General features: G+C 40.6%; 1 protein-coding gene and 1 long non-coding RNA gene across 16 annotated transcripts in view; both read left to right on the top strand.

Annotated features, from left to right (window-relative positions):
- Positions 1-12,142, top strand: part of rapgef2b (Rap guanine nucleotide exchange factor 2b) — a 102,821-nt gene extending 90,679 nt beyond the window's left edge. For 7 of the 15 annotated variants that reach the window (XM_061786827.1, XM_061786835.1, XM_061786828.1 and 4 more), the window contains 10 exons: positions 52-263; positions 993-1,116; positions 1,392-1,415; positions 2,885-3,108; positions 3,859-4,026; positions 4,231-4,383; positions 5,373-5,595; positions 5,940-6,424; positions 7,541-7,971; positions 9,371-12,142. In XM_061786827.1, the coding sequence (XP_061642811.1) occupies positions 52-263; positions 993-1,116; positions 1,392-1,415; positions 2,885-3,108; positions 3,859-4,026; positions 4,231-4,383; positions 5,373-5,595; positions 5,940-6,424; positions 7,541-7,926 (1,999 nt within the window). In that variant the 3' untranslated portion in view covers positions 7,927-7,971; positions 9,371-12,142. Of the gene's footprint in view, positions 1-51; positions 264-992; positions 1,117-1,391; positions 1,416-2,884; positions 3,109-3,858; positions 4,027-4,230; positions 4,384-5,372; positions 6,425-7,540; positions 7,972-9,370 lie in introns of those variants that run through there. The other 8 variants (XM_061786830.1, XM_061786832.1, XM_061786829.1 and 5 more) reach the window with 6 other exon arrangements.
- Positions 12,143-18,347: 6,205 nt separating this feature from the next.
- Positions 18,348-19,942, top strand: part of LOC133484386 (uncharacterized) — a 70,545-nt gene continuing 68,950 nt past the window's right edge. Inside the window, exon 1 of the long non-coding RNA XR_009790389.1 lies at positions 18,348-18,923. This is a non-coding gene — a long non-coding RNA (uncharacterized LOC133484386). The remainder of the gene's footprint in view (positions 18,924-19,942) is intronic.

Here is a 19,942-nt window from a genome sequence, read left to right as displayed (position 1 = left end):
GTTTCCAGCTTTAATACAGCTGCTTTTATTTTTTTCCCCCACCTCTCCCAGCGGTTTGAACCTGGCTCCCGTCTCCCGACTTCGCGGAACGTGGGAGAAGCTGCCCAGTAAGTACGAGAAGCTCTTCGGCGACCTTCAGGACTTGTTCGATCCCTCCAGGAACATGGCCAAGTACCGAAACGTCCTCAACAACCAGAACCTGCAGCCGCCCATCATCCCGCTCTTCCCCGTCATCAAGAAGGACCTCACCTTTCTGCATGAAGGTACGCCTTGGGAAAATCTTTTTCGGAATTTTTTCTTACTGTACAAATTTGCCATATTTTGACAAAAGGTCTTTACTGAGCATACATTGTAATCTTATGTATCCTCATTTAGTGTTTTTAAGATATGTAGTTTACGTCAAAGTTAGTGATGGATGTTTTTGAGTCCAAAATGTGTGCATTTTTTAAAAACCAAAGTATCTCCTCAAAAATGTTTATATTTTCTTTTAAAAGAGTCTTTGGTGTCTTTGGAATAGAAATTGACAAAAATGGAGGTTTGTTCATTTTTTAGTTTTTATACATATTTCGTTTTTTTCAAACAATTATTTAAAAAATCTTTTCAAAATCATAAAATTTGGATGAAATAATCATGTACCGCAAATGTTTTCAAACTACTTATTTTTTATTCGAAGGACAAAAAAAAGAAAGAAAATAAACTATATATATTTGTTGTTTTTTCTCATATATTTTTAATGCTAATAAATTGGACAAAATCATAGATTATGGAACTCCTCAAACGTGTTCTGTTTTTTACTTTTTATCCAAAATACATGACAACAATGGTTGTCGCATCATTTAAACTTTTTTTTTTGTTTTTTTTTTTTACTGGTTTAAAATATGCTGTTTGACAACGATAGAACGTTGGTCCAGTAGTACCAATCGATTGTCAGAACAAAACGATTTTATTGAGTTATTCGTAAGTGCATCACGTTTGTGGTTTGGTGGTGTCAGGCAACGACTCCAAGGTGGACGGCCTGGTGAACTTCGAGAAGCTGCGGATGATCGCCAAAGAGATCCGCCACGTGGGCCGCATGGCCTCGGTCAACATGGACCCCAACCTCATGTTCAGGACCAGGTATGGAAGCCTCTCGGGGCCAAAAAAGACAAGCTGTTCCATAGCTATGTGAGAGGCTCAGCGCCTTCTTCTGTTGCCAAGACTGGTGTCTCAGTGTCCCCATCTGGTGGTGTTTAAGCTCCTCTCCTGTGGCTTTTTTTTTTCTCCCACGCGGTGAAAGTTGATTCTCTTTGGTGGTCTGTGGTGGTCTTTCCTGTCCTTAAAAACTTGTTTTGTCTTGTTCTTCTCGCTCATCCACCTTCTGCCCCCCACGCTTGTCTGTTCATCGCCTCTAGGAAGAAGAAGTGGAGAAGTTTAGGGTAAGTTTCATGTGTGCTTCCAGATTTCTTTGCTGGGTTTCCCTTCAACAGAAATGACTTGAACGGCCTTACTAACAACACATACGGTGAACCCCCGCATATTCGTGGTTCGACGGTCGTTTATTTGGCTATTTAAGCTATTTGCGGCAGTCCCCTGCGAATAATGGGGGTTCACTGTCTGATCTCAACAACTAACACAGGTTTCTTTGCTGGAGGTTTCCTAGACCTATACTGAATAAAGCGATTACTTTGTTATAACATTGTAATTACAATTTTAGTTTTTTTAATTACATCTACGAGATTGCAATTATTATGTTAGTATTTCAGACATCTTGCACCAGCAAAGTCAACCCTTAGTTTTCTCTTGAGAATGCATGCAAATTGTTGCTGTACAACAAAAACTTCAATTTTTGTTTTTGGATATACTTTTATTTGTGCACAAATTTTGGACAAAGTTTTTCCATGTACTAGTTTTCTTTTTTGTTTTTTTTCCCCCACAAAACACAAACAATTTTATGGTTCATTGTCAGAAAATTTTCATTTTCTTGCAAATTTGAAAGAACATTTTATTATTAGTATTTCTATTTAAATTAAAAAATGCACAAAATTAGGTAACATTTTCTCTGTTTTAAGGTTTTTCTGTGTTTTTATAAAAATACAATTTTTCCATTTCATTATTTTAGAGTATCGATTTTAGACGAGAAATCATCAACCCCTCAAATGTTTTCTCTTTCTATCTTTAACAAAAAATAACATTGATTTGTATACCACGTTTCCTCATTGGGTTGCAGAAAACCTATACTGTTTTTAAAAAATGTTTTTTGGGACAGAAATAGGTGTGTGTGTGTGTGTGTGTGTGTGTTTTTTTTTTGTATCTGTGCAAAAACACGAGTTTTTTTTTATTTTTTAAACACATTTTGTAGACACATGCTTTTAAGTAGACGGGCATTACAAATATTTACAAATATTTCCTTTAATTTATAGTTTTTGTTTTGCGTGTGTGTAATCCACATCCATAAGGTTTATATGATGTTCCCGTTCATAATTCTTGAATTTTTTTGTGGTGTGCATACTCAACATTTAATGGCAAATGAATGGAAGCCTGGAGGGGAAAACGTGTTGTAATTCTGAATGTTTTCTAATTCGGGGGTGTAATCCCCGTAGATCTATATTTTAAAACTCGATAATAGTCAGATCTTAATCTTCAGGAATATGAACTGTATTTACAGGACAAGTCAGATTCCACATTTATGAACCACAAAAATGTCAACTGTGAAGACGAGTAGTAAACTCTCAGCCGCTTTCTTCTCCCTGGAATGCGTTGGAAATCTTTTAGGCTCACCTACTGGTGCTTTTTTTTTTTTTTGCATGTTTTGCAACACAGTATTGAAAGAGTTCAAGTGTGCACTCTATTAATCCGCATCCAGTCTACTTTGGCTATATATTTTTGTGTTTGTGTCCCGGTGTAGGTCCCTGAGTCAGGGCAGCGCCAACGCGGCCGTGCTGGACGTGAACCAGACGGGCGGCCATAAGAAGCGTGTGCGCCGCAGCTCCTTCCTCAATGCCAAGAAGCTATACGAGGATGCCCAGATGGCGCGCAAGGTCAAACAGTATCTGGCCAATCTCAGCCTGGAGACCAACGAGGAGAGTCTGCAGACGCTCTCGCTGCAGTGCGAGCCGTCCGTCAGCACGCGTGAGTCGCGCCGCTTCCAGCCAGGCCTGGCCAAAGTCCGGCCCCGGGCTGCTTGAGACTCGTCGCGTATTCTAATCGGAACGTAAAAACGTGGTCTGCATCAAAAGGTTGCCAGAAAAAAAAGGTCAAATGCTGCAAGATTTAACACTATTTAAAAAAACCTGGCTGTTATCTTAACATTTCACGTTTTTGCAACACTTTTATAGAAAAGTACTTTAAATCATTTAAAAGAAAGAATAAAACGTTATATGAAAATAATCATTTTTGTAAAAAGATGTCACACTACTTTTTATTGCAGTATTTAAAAACAGGTTAGATGAAAATTTGTCACCATTTTTATTTAAAATTGTAAACAAAGATGTTACAAAATGTCACACTCCTTTTTATGAACTTTAGTTTTATGAGATGATAGATTCTTTTTTTTAAAAAGATATTGCCTATTTTAATTTAAAAAAAAATGAAAATAGAAAATGTGACATCACACATTTTATTTTATTTTATTATGATAAAACTGATTATATACAAAATGTTGGGTCAAAATTTGTCAAAACTATTTTTAAATGAAAATTATTGCATTATTGAAATAAAGTTGTAACATCTCAGACAAATTTTCAGTCAGCGGTTTTTTTAAAAGTTGAATGTAACTTCTTAGCTTATGTGACCACCTCCAGGATATTGGATTGTTTTCAGCATGTTTGACAATCTTACTGTATGCACCGCCAACAAGTGTTGATGTTGTTGCGCACCCAGTGCCCAAGAACTCGGGGGTCCGTCGCGCCGACACGTCTCCCGTGGTGTCCAGAGCGGCCAGCCAGCAGAGGGGGCAGCTGGCCAAAGGCTCCCAAGCCCTGCAAGTGCCCGCCGTGGCCCTGTACCCATCGCGCAAGAAGGTGCCCGTCAAGGACCTGCCTCCTTTTGGTAAGACATTACATCATCACTATTAGTAGTAGTAGAAATTATACGTGCCATATTTATATGAATATAGGTATTCTGAGTGGATACGCACATACACAATGTCTTGGGTCAAGTGAGACTTCCAGCGAAAAGAAGCCAAAACCAGTCCAACTTGTAAATGGTTGGGGTGTGCGTTTGCCCCTCCCTAACTGGTGGCGGTGGTTTCAGGTACCAGCTCCCCTCAGTCTCTGAAGAAGATCCTGTCTCTGTCGGAAGAGGCCACCGAGCGCCATCGCCGGAATCCCGAGGACTCTGCGCCATCCAACGCCTCCTCGCAGCTCTCCTCGCCACCCGGCTCGCCGCAGAGCTCCCCCAAAAAGGGTAAATGCGCTGATCTGCCACTGTGGTACACTTACTCCCCCTGTTGCTCATCTTTGTGTACTGCACGATTGCGTAAACATGTTCAAACACAAACAAATTGGATTGGCAGAGCTGAGGTACTAATATTGGAAATGTTGGAATTAATTACGTATGTACATATATCATGTCTTCCCATTTATTTGAGCATTTATTTCATACATCGTCTTTTGTTTTGTTTTTTTGTGTATTTTCTTATTTTGTGTAATACATTATTTTTATTTCACTTTTTGGTGGCTTGTCTAATTGTAACTAGCCTGTATTGTAATCAGTCATTTTTATTTAATATTTACATTTATTTTGGGGAATTTTTGCCTATTCATTTATTTTCAGTTTTTATTCTAGTCAAAAGGATTTTTTTGTTTTGCATTTTGATTTTTTTTCTTTTTTTTTTAGCATTTTTGTTCATGATTTATTGTTGTTCAAGTATTTCTTATTTATTTGAATGACAGTAATTCATAAGCTTTCGTGCTTTAAAAAAAATATATTTGGCTATTATTTCTAAAACTGGGAATGCCAATTTGTTTTAGTAGTATAAATTTGAATTTGAAAAATAAATGAAGAAGAGTAAAGAATAATAAATTAATTTAGTTTTAAGTGAAGTGATAAATGCTTAGTTTCAGTTATTTGTTTAAATTGAGCTTTTAGAGATGTGTACATTTGTTTTAATTACAGTGACATATTTTCTTTTTTATTTTGCTATAATTTCAATTTGAATCCAAATCAAATGTCTATTTTTTATTTTTCATTTGTTATTTTAACAAGAATAATATGTCATTACTTTAGTTTGTCAATGTTGCTTTTGTGATTCCTTCCCCATGTCTTTACTATTAGCTTATATTGTGATTTCAACTCATACATTTGACATTGCATTTTTATTTTCCATTGATATTGTAACTGTTTTTAATATATTCGTTCCGGTTAATAATGAGCATCCCTGTCATTTATGTCAGGAAACTTCTTTTGCGACATGCGTCTTTTAGGTTACAACCGCATGGGCGACTCGTACTCGGACTGCGGTCAAAGCGAGATGTCGTCTCGCTCCAGCCTGCTCAGCAACTTGTCCTTCGAGGACGAGCGGCGGCTGAGGCATTCGGGGGGCGTCGCCGAGTCCCACGGTTGCGGAGCGCGCCTGGAGCGGAGGGCCGCCACCGACCCCGACCAGTACAGCCTCGGGTGCGTGACCGCACCGCACCGCACCGCAGTCAATGCGTTCGTTCGTACGCTATGCGCTCATGTCTTTCGTCAGCTGTTTTCTAAACAGGCCCACCCCTGTGTAGTAGTGTCTCATAGAAAAGTAGTGCTTTGGCACCATCATGTGGCATCTTGGTTAGAGAAGTCATGCTTTGACCCCATCTTGTGACATCTGTAGACAGTTATCAACTTTTTTTTTGAGGGAGGGGTTCTCAATCGTTTTTTTCCTTCTTTTTTCCCCCCCACTATTTGCAGCAGGGCTCGTTCCCCATCCCATGGGAATTCAGTTGTGGGGGAATTACTGTATTATATTGTTTTGGTCGCAGGTCATACTCGTCGATGCAGGACTGCCGGGGCATCTACGCGGGCTGCCCCACGGCGCTGTCGTCTCCCAGCTCAGAGGAGCTGACCCAGGATCAGGGCGACCGCGTATCCCTGGACGCGGCCGACAGCGGGCGCGGTTCCTGGACGTCGTGCTCGTCCGGTTCCCACGACAACATCCAGACCATGCAGCAGGGCCGCAGCTGGGAGACGCTGGCCTTCGGCGGGGGGCTCCCGCACTCCGGCCCCGAGGCGATGCTGTGGGCGGCGCAGGCGCGGGGCAGCTGGGCGTCGGCCGGCTCGTCGTCGTCCGCTGCCTACTGGGGCGAAGATTCGGAGGGCGACACGGGCACCATCAAGAGGCGGGGCGGCAAAGACGTCAACGCCGACGCCGAGACCAGCAGCATCACGTCCACCGGGTCCGAGGACGCCAAGCAGATGGGACGGCCCTCGCCCTCGCCCGTCAATGCCGCCTCGAAAGGACTCGTGTGTGCGTGTCTCAATGCCGCTATTAACACATTAACTGCCATTGACGGCTATAGGAGTCAAATAAATATCCATGTTAACTGGGAAGTTAACGAAATCAGAATATTAACTGGCAAAAACGTGTAATATTCAGAGGGAAAAGTCAGAATTTTACAAGCATAAAATCATAATTTACCAGAAAAGAAAGTAATTTTACGTCATAATTTTAAGATAATACAATATTATTACCATTGTTGTTTACAAGCATGAAATCTACATATTACTAGAAGTAGTACTAAATTAAATTATAATGAAATTAAGATATGACCCCCTGAAAATTTAAGTTTATTGCCAGGGGGAAAAAAAGTGCTTTTTAGTTGATTTAAAATCATAATAGTAGCGGAAAAAGGCAATTTTACATGAATTAAATCAAACCAAATAAATGGTTATTTTATGAAAAAAGGTTTAAGTTTTACTTAATAAAAAAGTTGTCATTTTTACGAAAATAAAATATATTACTAGAAAGTCATAGTTTTATGATTGTAAGAGCACAATATTACCAGAAAAATAGGTGTAATATTAAGAGATTTTAAAATATTATTTATGAGAGTTCAATTATATTAGCAGAAAAAGTATCTCAGGAAAAAAGTCATAGTAACTGAAAGGGTGTAATCTTTTTATGGGAATAAATTCAGAATGTCAGAAAAGTTGCATTTTATTATAATAAAATTACAAAACAATCAGAAAAAAGCTTTTGTACAAGAATTTTCTTTTAATTTTTTTTTACATAAAATCCTATTAATGCCAGGGACATTTTTTTGTTTAATATATACCATTAGTCTAATAGTTTGTCATTTTAAACCTACTGTTAACAAATCAATAAAAACAATTCCAATGTGCTTGTTAATTGTTTTTATTTTTTCCCCCAAGTGTTCAAATACAATATAGGCAATTTATGCTATTAGGATTAACGATATTACCCCAAACCCCCCTCAATAAAACTGATTTTAAGAAGGGGACAAAAAAAGTATTTGTTCAAATGAAATCATCATGGTACCAGTAGCAATTGTTATTTTAGGACAATCAAATCCCAATATTACCAGCAAAAGTACTAAATGTGTTGTTTGATGTGTCCCCGAAGCCCGGAAAGAGGGGCGCTACCGCGAGCCTCCCCCGACGCCGCCCGGCTACACGGCGCTGACCATCTCCGAGCTGGCGGACGGCCAGTCGCCGTCCCCTCCCGGCCCCGCTTCCGCCACGTCCGCTGCGCCGACGCCGTCGAGCCGCCGCCCGCCCGACTACACCACGGCGCTGCAGCGCTCGCGGATGGTGACGCAGTCCCCCGACTCCCAGGCCCACCAGGCGGCATCCAAGCGGAGGGGCGGCGGCCTCCGGCGCGGCCGGGACGACGGCGACGACGACGAGGCGGCGGCGGCGGAGGAGGAGGAAGAGGAGGGTGAGTCTCCTAAACTTGTCGCTCTGAGGAAGCCGAGGGCGCAGCGTACCCCCCGGTCCCTCCGACCGTGACTGTGTGTGTGAATTGGGGGGGGGCGCCCCCAAACCCCGTGGCAGGTAAAGACCGATTTATCAGATAGCCCCCTCCTACATGCCCCCACCTCAGTGCATGTCCACACACTTGGATCCCCGCCCCACACACACACACACACACACACACACACGGGCATACGGTGTGTCCCCACAACCCCCTGCACCCCCCGCATCCCCAACCCACTGGCACCATGGATGGAGTCTGTCTGATTATGTTAGTAGTAAGAATCCTACTTGAACACATGAGTGAAGATGCAAAAATGATTATTCTAGAGGACCTTCATGTATCCCATTCAGGATTTTTGGATGGTATTTTTTTTTCTATACGTTTCAATATACAAAATGATTGGAGCGATAGTTGATTGTTCCACCGAGTGGAGACATAAGTTAATGACACACTCATCAACCGGATTTAATAAATCAAAAAAATAGGTTAATAATAGAAGGCGCTATTTTGATTGTTTAAATAGTCTTAGTTTTAGATGTGCAGATATTTTTATTTTGTTTGAGAATAGAATTAGCATATTGGCAGGAAAAAGTCAGAATTGTATAAAGATAAAATCAGATTATTCGCACACTGAAATCAAAATTTTTATGAAAACGAAATATATTACCAGAAGAAATATGTACATTTATAAGAAAAGAAATATATATTTTTATTGACAATAATTTCATAATAGTACTGTGAAAAAGATCAAAATCAAAAACTGGGTTTATGTATTTTATGAGAATAAAATATGAATCCATTTTTTTTTCAGAAATAAGAAAAAGCTAAATTTTTAGATTGATAAAATCAGAAAATCATCAGGAAAAAAAAACGCGAGAAAAAAAAAGACCTAATATTTTTTAAAGTAAAAATCTGAATACAGTGGCCCTCCACCATTGCCTGGGAAAGGAACTGACGGAGCCCGACAACTAATCGTGAAAATCCGCAAATAATTGAAGTCTCCCTGATAATTGCCCAAAAAAAAAAAAAAAACACAAATAAGCAGGGGAGGGCTTTTTTTACGAGAAGAGAACAAAGCAGTGTAATGAGAATCAAATTATATTACCAGTCAAAACCAATTTTAGAGGAAGAAATATATCTAACCTTTACAGGAGTAAAATCTGACTATTACTAGAAAAGTATTATTTACAATGATGCAGTCCTAACATTACCAGAGGAAGAAAAGGAAAAAAAAGAAAAACCCATTTAAGATGAATATAATACAATGACGTGTTGTGCTGTGTGAACGCGTGGACACTTTCGGCAAAATCCTGCCTTCGCTGGGTTCTGTGTAAAAGCCACAGGTGGTTGGATGACATTATCTTCGAATACGTGTCCGTTTTGTAAAAGATCTCAAAGTGCTTTAAGGTTTGAAATGAAAGCAAATGTTCCAAATTAGTGCTCAACGACCTCCCAACTCTCTTTTCCTCTCTGCAGATGACGAGCAGGTGTCGGCGGTCTGAAGGGGAAAAAAAATCAAATCAAATCTTCGACGTCCCTCCGAGCGACCAATAGACTCGCATCTTCAAGCTACTACGTGCCTGCTCTGCCTCCTGATTGGTGGATTCCTCCTGTTGGCTCTTCCTCCTCTTGCTCTCCCACCCCTCCGCCTTAAAGCATCATGGGGCGTTGACGGACCCTGCATGCAAAAAAGAAATGGAAGAAAAATACTGTGAAGAAGAAGAAGAGGAGGAGGTGAAAGATGACAAATGCCTGGCACTTTTTGGACGATTTAAAGACATTTTAGAAAATTAAAACAACGTTGACATCTCATCTGCACTAAAAAGAAAAAACCACAAGCAGAAGACATTTTGAGGACGCTTTCAATCAAACTCTTTTGCACTCCTGACCCGCTGCAGGATGTTGGAACAATGACGCCAGTATTAACACAAATGGACAAAACTTAAGACACATTTAACGAGCACTTTCAGCACAAAACCTAGCGGACGCGCTCCTGGACGCCAGGGTAACGATGACGACGAGGCGGCGGTATCGCGTCGTCTTCTGCGGGGACGCCGGTTGGCGTCCGAAAAGCACAAAAAATGGGGACGGGGTGGGGGGGTCTTAAAAAAAAAAAAAAAAAAAAAAAACAGGTTGTTGCGCCCTGAGGACTGGAAAGCTGTCAATCGTGGCCCTCGTTGTCATTCATGAGTCAAGTTTGCGTGAATGTCCAAAGCGCCTTACGACTGCACGTTCATTACATCACACCACGCAAGCCCAACTTCAACAAGCTGAGTGAAATGCCTTATTGTTCCACAACGCTTCCTTTACATCTTCACAGCCCCGCCTCGTCCCACCTTTTACCTGTTACCCCCCCCCCGCCATCCATAATAATGGGACTTGACTGAAGGACTTTTTGTTGTTGTTGTTGTTTTTGTATACTTCGGTGGCGAAGGAATTAAAAGACGAAAAATAAGGCTGCCAATGGGGTCGATGCCAAGGAGTCTTCGAGCCATACGGAAATGACAAACTAAGCTAATGAGGTTGAAATGTTACCAGGATAATTCACTAATTTAAGGGCAAAAGCTTGTCTTTTTCCAAGAATAACATTGTACTATTAGTTCAAAAAAGATATATACAACCCCAATTCCAATGAAGCTGGATGTTGTGTTAAACATAAATCAAAACAGAATACAATGATTTAGTTGAATACACTACAAAGGCAAGATATTGAATTGAATTCATGAATTAAGCTGTACATCAAGCAAGAATGGGAACGAATTCCAGCGACAAAGCTTCAACAATGAGTGTCCTCGGTTCCCAAACCTTTATTGAATGTTGTTCAAAGAAAAGGTGATGTCACACAGTGGTGAACATGTCACAGCCATACAATTCTAAGTTAATGATTATTTGCAAAAAAACAATCAAGTTTATCAGTTTGAACAGTAAATATCTTGTCTTTGGGGTGTATTCAATTAAATATAGGTGGAACATGATTTGCAAATCATTGTTTTCTGTTTTTATTTACGTGTAACACAACGTCCCAACTTCATTGGAATTGGGGTTGTATGTTCATAAAAAATGTTATATTACCAGAAAAAAGTCACAATGCTTTGAGAATAAGATCTGAATAGTCAAGAAAAAAAGTTGGAAATTTGAGAATTTATAACCCAGTTTTTAGTGGAAAGTCTTTTTCCAAGAATAGCAGAGTAATGTTAGTGTAAAAAAAAAAAAAAAATTGTAATATTTGGATCATAAAATCCTTGTTACCAGGGGGGGAAAAAAAATCAGAATATTACTGTAGAAAAGTTTTTTTTTTGGTTTCTCCCAAGAACAAAGTTGTAATTTGACCAGGAACAAGTTGTGAATTAACGAGAAAAGAGCTGAGAATATTACCAGGAAAAAAAACATCATCACGAGAAGAAAATCATCATTGAAAAAAAAGTCCGAACTTTTCAAGATTAGGGATGTAATAATACTAAAAAAAAATGGTAAATTAACAAGGAAAAAGTGCATGCAATATTCTACAAATTTTCAGACTTATTCTTGTAAATTGATTACTTTTTTCCTGCTAATTGTTAACTTGAGTCTCCTCATTTTAGACTTGCTTTTCTGGTAATATTCCAACTTTCCGTTAAGTTTTCTGATTTGTAATTGATAATGCTTTCTGGTGATATTTTGACTTTCTGTTGGAATTTTATGACTTCTCTGCTAAAGGAATAGTTTTTCTTTTCTGTGTGGCCCTAAGAGTCCTCGGTAGAATGATGTTTTTCTCTTTGGTCCTTCTTTCACAGATTCTCGCTGATCACATTGATCAGTTTTGGAGAAAAAGATGAAGAGGGAAAAAAAAAAAAAGTGTTTTCCACTGCGATAACAGTCAAAAAACCGTTTTTTGTTTTGTTTTGTTTTTTTTAATTGTGATATGTTTTTGCTTAGTTTCGTACGGGCCACATTTGGAGACGTGACGTTGCACAAAAGGTGTCGGTTTGGTGTCGTGGGTAGAACCGCTACTGTTGTGGTGATGATGATCATACTGTGTACATTTTAGCTGGTGATGTTCTCCTTCCCTCTACTATGACTCACACTTTTATGTCTTTTACAAAGACAATCGGTGGACTTTGTGTCGCTTGATTATTATTTTTTTTTTTTTTTGTATTTTTAATACAATAATTGTAAATATTGGTTCTATTTTTGTTCAAATGTATTATGTTTATGCCTCAACATCCAGTTTGTATGAGGCTGGGAATCAATAAATCCTGCATACAGTTAGTCCCTGTGGATTTATTTTTCTATTCTGTTGTTGTTGCATCCATCCATCTGCTTCCGCTTATCCGAGGTCAGGTCGCGGTGACGGCAGCGGCGTAAGCGGGGAAGCCCAGACTTTTCTCTCGATGCAGAGGAGCAGCGACTCGACTCTTGAGCCCCTCCCGAATGGCCGAGCTTCTCCTCTCCAAGGGAGAGCCCGCGGACACCTTGTGGCTGAAACTCATTTCGGCCGCTTGTATCCGCGATGTTGTTTTCAGTGCATTTGAAATGAGCTGTTTTGACATCCAACCAGTTTGAAAAATTCTTCCAGGTTTGGCCACTGATGTACAAAACCAATTCCAATGAGGTTGGGATGTTGTGTAAAACGTAAATTTAAAAACACAATACAATGATTTGCAAATCCTTATCAACCTATATTCAATTGAATACAATACTAAAACAAGATATTTAATATTAAAACTGAGGAATGTTATTGTTTTCTGCAAATATGCTCTCATTTTGAATGTGATGCCTGCAACACATTCTAAAAAAAAAGCTGGGACAGGGGCAACAAAAGATGAAAAGTTGCGGAATGCTCACAAAAAAAACCACACCTGTTTAGAACATTCGACAGGTGAACAGTTTAATTGGAAACAGGTGAGTGTCATGATTGGGTATAAAAGGAGCATCGCCGAAAGGCTGAATTGTTCATAAGCCAGGAAAAATGCATATTATTACTCTTTGGGTCCAATTTGCGTGCAGTTAGGTAAGTTCATTGACATCTAAATGCCCAAAGAAGTGAATGAAGCACAGAAAAGTGTGAGTGGCAAACAAACCAAAGAACGGGAGCACTTCTTGTGGCTAATTACGAGTAAACACGGTGTGATGTGCCCACTGGGCCTCCAGAGGGCGCCAGGCTTACCGCCTAAAGAAAGGGGCTTATCAACAGACAGCAGGCGGTTCGTGTGTGTGTGGTGGGCGTGGCTGTCTGGGGCACAGTGGAGGGGTGAGTGGAAAAACACTGGCAGGGCGCAACAGTGACAATGGTGCCAAACTGTCAGCGGTGACAGTGAACCCCCGGTTACTCGCGGGTCGGCACAAATCCGCAGATTTTTCATTTCCCCCCCCCCCCCCCCAATTAAAAACAATAATGTTGTTTTTTTGAATCGTTTTTCTTCTTAATTTGGAGGCAAGCAACCCTGAAAAGCCCTGCTCATTCAACAATTCTTTGGGTTGATTTACTTATTTTTTTTTATGCAATTATAATGAGCATCAATTATCTACGGATTTTTGCGATTCGCAGTCCGGCCCGGTCCGGTCCCTGTCCCCAGTGTACTTCAGCGCTTTAAATGAAGATTGCGTGGTTGACGATCAAGTGCATTTGCTGATATTTAGTGTGGCCAATCAGCGCCAATGCTTTTTTTTTTTTTTTTTTTTTGCCTTGACTACAAGCTGGGTTTTGTCGATTTTCTTCCAGGATGCTTATTGCCTTTACTTTCGCTGTGATTCATTATAGAATATATTGCTTATTGTTGTTTACCTGATGGAAATCCAAATGTTTAACTCTGCAGAGGCACTACGGTCTTAAATTGAGGTTTAATTTGCAGCGCATTGTTATTTGTTTATGCCTTATTAAATGTAGAACGCACTCAGATGCAATACATCATTTTGAGGTTTTTTTTTTGCAAGGCGAACACAAAGCAAATAAAAAAATTAATAGCAGTCGTGGGCTTGCATCCTGCAGTTAAAATGAGCATTGAACTTCCTTAATCGTCAACTTTTTAAGCTAATTTAAATGATTGTTGCTCATGTGAAAGTGACTCATTAAAAGTGTTGTGCGGAATTTAGGTACGTTATTAGTGGAGCTTTTTCTGCATGTTCTTTCAGTCATTTTGAGGACATTATAAAGGAGCTCAATCTGTATGTGTGTATGATGCAGACAATTATTTTTAATTGCATTAAATGTTACCTTTTTCTGGGCTGACAGTCTAGTCCCCACCCCCCCACTGTGGCATTGACTGTATATCTGAACCGTTTTCTCTGGATGAAGGAGAGCACTGTGGCCTCATTAGCAGAAGGTGCAGTGGAAGAAAAAGAGGTGGAAAGTTCAGCAGGAAAAATCCAAGGTTCGCCAGATGTGAACGGAGTAGGTTTCATCAAAGGGAGTCCAAAGTTCAACTGAAGGAGTTAAAAGTTCAGACTGCGAGCGACACGGCATCGTTAGATGACGTTCGTGAGTGTCAGGCGGGCAGCTTCAACATGCTCCGAATGGAAACCTGAGCTCTGACTTGACGAGCTTGACATTTAACCGCACTTTAAATTGCAGCGTATTGGAATAGATTTTGAAAATGATGTGATTTTCATTGAAGTGCAATCCGGCGTCCAAAAGCGTACTTGGAAGCGGTTTAATGAAATATGAAAATATCATTCCGACAGTCGAGGGATATCTTGCTCGGCCGTGATTGGACCTCACGAAGATTTTATTGCTTGGACTTGATTGAAGTAATTGGGATCAGCTGAATGAACCCAGTTTTTGAGTTCAGGGGAAGTCAAGTCAGAACTCAAGTCAAGCTGCTTTCTGGAATACCTCCCAGGTATCCTTACTGTCCCGTCCCCCCCCCCCCCCCCAAAAAAAAAAAAAGCATTCCCAGATTTTGTAACTTTTATTATTTGGAGATGACATTTTTTATTTTTTTTAAAGGGCTAACATTGCATTCATCTAATATCTCCAAATTGTCTGACATTCTTTTAACAACAACAACAACATGTATAACAACAATGTATGATTGTTATACAAAACAGAAAAAAACAATCTCCAAATTTTGGCACGTTTTTATTTTTTTGCAAAAAAATCAGTTATTGTTTTTCGTAAAAAAAAAAAAAATACATGCATCTCCACATATTGACTTTTTTAAAACCAGATAAACAAAATAAAACCAATCAGGTGTCCAGAAAAAGCAAGCATATCCAGACATTGTTACTTTTTTTTTAAAATCTGACAAACAAATCAAAACAATCATCACTGTCCAGAAACAAATATGTCTCTTCATTTTGTGCATTTTAACTATCCCCAAAACATCAAGATGTCATTGCTATGAAAAAAGCATGTACCCAAATTTTGTGATTTAAAAAAAAAAAAGATGTGTTGCAGCAAAACATGCTCTAAATCTGGTGACTTCAAATACACTTATCGCTAATTTGTATAAAAAAAACAAACAACAACAATCAAAACAAACGGGGCTCATCACTGTCTGAAATGAAGTTGAATCAAAACACATCAATGAAGCCTTGCACAGCGCGTGGGCCTTGCGGGTAGCATGCCGGCCGCACGGTCGCGAGCTTCTGGGTTTGGCATCTCGGCTCCGGTGTGGTTTTGCAAGTTCTCCCCGCGCCTGCGTGGCTTCTCACCGAGCACGTCGGCTTCCTCCCACATTCCCAAAACGCACCCGTTGGGTTCATCCGGGTCGAAATTGTTTGTGTCCTGTGATTGGCTAGCGACCAGTCCAGGGTGTACCCGGTGCCTCACCCAAAGTCCCCCACGTCCCCCCCCCCCCCCCCCCCCCCCCACCAAAAAAAAATCACATGACTGTAAAAGTGACAGTGCATTCAGTTTGGCTGCTTTCAACGCTTGGGGCTGGAGGAAGGTCAAACATTCTCTTCATCCATCATGGCCGTCTCGCTCGCCAAGCCTGCTCCTCCCGCCGCCGTTGTCGTGGCGCCAGACGACCACGCGTCAATGTTATCAGCACGGCACAGACGCGGGCGGCGGCCTCGAGGGGGACGCTCGACTTTGGCCTGTCGCCTAATTACCCTCGCGGGCGCGTGCCCGCACTGTGGGGCGGCAGATGGGGCTCCAACTATTTTGAACAATCCCAATAGGAACAATTTAGTTGGCAAAAATGCACTGACGCTGCGTTTTTAGAGGACACGGCTGACATGTTTGAGCTTTCAAAACGATATTTCGTCTTGCTCATCGTAACACAATAAAAAGACATTTACATTATGCATCATTTCTGCAGCGTTCAGTGTCTTACAGTATTCTTGGAGCACAATTCGACCAAAACAAATGGACGTTAGCATAAGTTGGGGAAAAAAAAGTTGATTCATCAGAAACTGGTGACAGTCCCGATTTAATGCTTTTTTCTGAAACACTTTAATGTACCACAAGTACAGTAATTTTTGTCGAGGAAGTATTTTTGAAGCGATACATCTGGAGATGCAAGCTTTTTATGTCGGGGGCGTGTGTCCATTTCAGATGCATCTTTCTTTCTGCTAAATCATATCATCTTTTAGCCATTTAGTTTTACGTTAATGTATAATGAGTTTAAATCGATATGAAGTTGTGTTTTTTTAATTTAATTTTTTTTTTAACCATAGTTTGTGGTGTATTAACGTTTTAAACGAACTCATTTGCTGCCGTTGACATTGATATTCATCAACTGGAGTCCAAGCGTCTACTGCCACTGACAAATATATTCATCAATTCCACTTTTCAACACGTAAGCGTGCAAGCGGGTCTCGACCCGGCTTGTCTGTGGAATTCAAGCTTCGACATAACCGTAGTAACAAACAGACGCCACTAGATGGCAGCACTGCATTTCAGATCAGCACAGCTTTCGAGTTGAAGATAGAGATTAGGGCAGGGGTCATTTTTGTTGCGAGCCACGTGGCAGTTACGTTTTCCTCAGGGCGACTGCGACTCTGAACCCGTATCACTGTTTCATCGCCTCATCATACAACAAATTGATGGATGACATCTTTTTGAAATCAAAAGTCGAGGATAATCGTTTGTTCACGTTACTGGGTGAAGGTGTTTGCTATAATGCAGACACTTTCAACATTTCAGCTCTTAATGAGGTGCGGATTGAGTTTTTATTTTGGGGCGAGTGTGGTCAGCACCGGGTGTGGCAGTTGGCAGCCATTTTGTACTGCGCATTACTGCCACCTACGGGACTGGAAGGGAATTGTGAGTAAGTCATTTTTTCTTCCCCAGTCAAAGCTGTCATGTTTAACTAACTTAAATCATTCTACATTTTGATTATAAATTCAACACGCATGACCTCTTTTGCTGCTATTTGGCGATGCGCGGCGTGATTTATCGCTTGTTATTCATCTCATTGGGACAGCGTTCACAGACCGGCGTCCTGGATCCACACTAATTACCCTCTTTGATTTTTTTATTTTTTTAAATTTTTTTTTTTTGGGGGTGAAACTAATTAGGCTCAGTGTGTGGAGTCATTTCCCAACGCTTTCTCACAGACCGGCTCCGAAATGTGCTGCCTTTTTTCTCCCCTCACACGAGCGCTTCGTTCCTTCAAAGGTGTCTTGAAATAAGTCCTGCAGCTTTTCACGTTCCAAACGCTTGCGCTTATAGCGCCAATTAAAGTTGAATTACCGCCGCCCATCGCCGCTTTGTCCGGTCCTGGTCAGAGCAAATCGCATCGGGAGATTGATTCCCTCTAATTTAAAGCAAAACCTCGACTGACTCAATGCTAAGTATATGTTAGCATTAAGCTAAGATGAAACATTATTTGGTTGACTAATTTTGGTGTTTAAATATACAGTGGTGCCATGAGATACAAATTTAATTCAATTTAAATGAATGGAAATGCCATTTATCTGTTCCAACAACCCCCCCCAAAATAAATAAATAAACTGATTGTCATGATTTAATGCTGCAATTCAATTCATTGTGCTGCTCCTTCTGGTGTGCCTGCCTTGGTCACCAGGAGCCAGTATAATACAGTCACGCAGACAAAAACAAACAACAATAGTACGCACAGGTACGTCATCTACCACTACTACTGCGACTCAGTCAGATGCTGTAAATCGTCGGCATTTTTCATTCGGCACTTTTACGGTAAACATCAACAGGGAGGGATCAATAAACAGCTTGAAGTGAACACGCTTTGTTTAAAGTACGTGGGACGGGTAAAATTATGTTTTTTTTCAAGTGGCCTTTCGATTTCGTAGATGTCGGGGGTGTGGTCGATGGACGATATCCGGCGCCATAAACGGGGCTTCACTGTATAAGCAGTCAATTCGAATGAGCCACTTAGAGTACAATAAAAAAAATTGAAAAATGCAGCTTTAATGACAGTTTCAGGCAGGTCGTTAATTGATGCAAGAGCAACTGCTGACACAAGTAGCAACAACCGAACCCCATGTTGGCATCTTTTCAAAGTTGCTATGAGATTCATGAGAATATCATTCTCCTTTTCTTTTTTTTTAATCCCCTCAAAGCAGCCTCCTGCCGGTGAATTATCACCACATCAGCCCCGCGCACACAGCAGCTCACTTCATTTGACTCAATTGTTCTTTATCTCCTCTCAAAGCCTCGCGAGACCCTCCCCGCGATGAAAGCACGGCCAGATGTATCTCGTCCGTGAATGCGAATGAGAACGGAGAGGCTTTGCTTGGCTTCCGGCCGCCGCTTCGGAAATAATTCGGCGGGATTTCCCCCAAGGCTGCGAATCATTTCACACGCGCCCCCGAGGTGGAGATAGGGCGGGATCGACGGGCTCAAAATGCCTGCGCGATACGAAAGAGGGAGTCGCTAGTTTCAAAATCGCTCGCAAGATCCGGACGTAGCCTCACTTCGCTAATCGCGAGTGTCTGACCAAAGCGGCACTGCGCGTGCGCGCGTGCGATTCTCAAACGTGCGTTGATAATCGCCACGTGATTATGAAAGTGTGGAGTCGTGATCGAACACTGTCCAGCTTCGACATAATAGCAGCACTAGCAATACCAAGCTAGCGTTAGCACTTTTAACAAGCCTACGTTAGCCACTGCTGCTACAAGACAAGTATGTTATGTTGTTTTTTTTGTTATGACCAAAAAATGTGTAGTTTTATTCTCTCTTAATAGTATAGTTTGATTATGTATCCTGTATTATATTGTCTTGTAGATGTATTTTACTGCTTTTTTACATCATGGCCAGGGGACTACAGATGAAAACTAGCCTTCTGGCTAATTCTGGCTTTTTTAACCATGTGTACTTCATGTGTTTTATGAAATTGCATTGTCCCCTTTCAAATCAACTAAACTGAAACATTGGTAGCACGACTTATTCGTAATAGTGTTAGTGTATCTTTCCAAAAAATCCAAATCACCTGTATATCAAGGTAGAGGTTTGAAACACGCATAAAATGAGCCCGAGTTTGTAAGAATCGGAGAAGGATTAAGGATTTTATGCCACATTTTATGTCGCAAATTGGCCCAAATGTACTTGTCCAGAAATCAATGTAAATCGTTAGGAAACGCGTTATCGAAATCTTGACTCTTCGGTAGAAAATTGCCCGCGTGTTAGTCTTACTAGTTGAAAATGTGATGTTCAAACAGGCCGTTTGGCGATTTTTCAGTGGCCTTCTCATTCCGTGCCACACTGAGCGCAAGCGAATCGTCAGATTTGCTTCCAACTTCACAGAAAAACCTTCATCACGTCCATAGAGTTTTGAATCCTAGGAACGTGTGATTTTGGACGCAGAAATGAAGGAAAATGTCAGAATCGCAGAAAAACTCATTTGAATAATGATAATAATAATAATAAAAAAAATAACAAGGTGGAAAAGGAATTTTCTCAACAAGACCACGGGAGAAGAACAAGCATTAGCTTGCACGGAACAATGACAAAACACAATTTTGGTGGACCTCTGGTAAACCAGCACAGCAAAATAGAAAGATACTGGCAGCTGCTTTTTTGGATTTAGTAACATACCGACTAAATGTTATCGGGTTGACGGTTTTCAATGAAATTTCAAAAATACGTGATAAACTTACCTGTCGAGCAGAAATTGACGTGTTGTTTTTATTTTTTTTATTTTC

This window comes from Phyllopteryx taeniolatus, chromosome 10 (genome assembly GCF_024500385.1).
Source record: "Phyllopteryx taeniolatus isolate TA_2022b chromosome 10, UOR_Ptae_1.2, whole genome shotgun sequence".
Lineage (NCBI taxonomy): Eukaryota > Metazoa > Chordata > Actinopteri > Syngnathiformes > Syngnathidae > Phyllopteryx > Phyllopteryx taeniolatus.
This window is presented reverse-complemented; position numbering and strand designations above follow the sequence as displayed.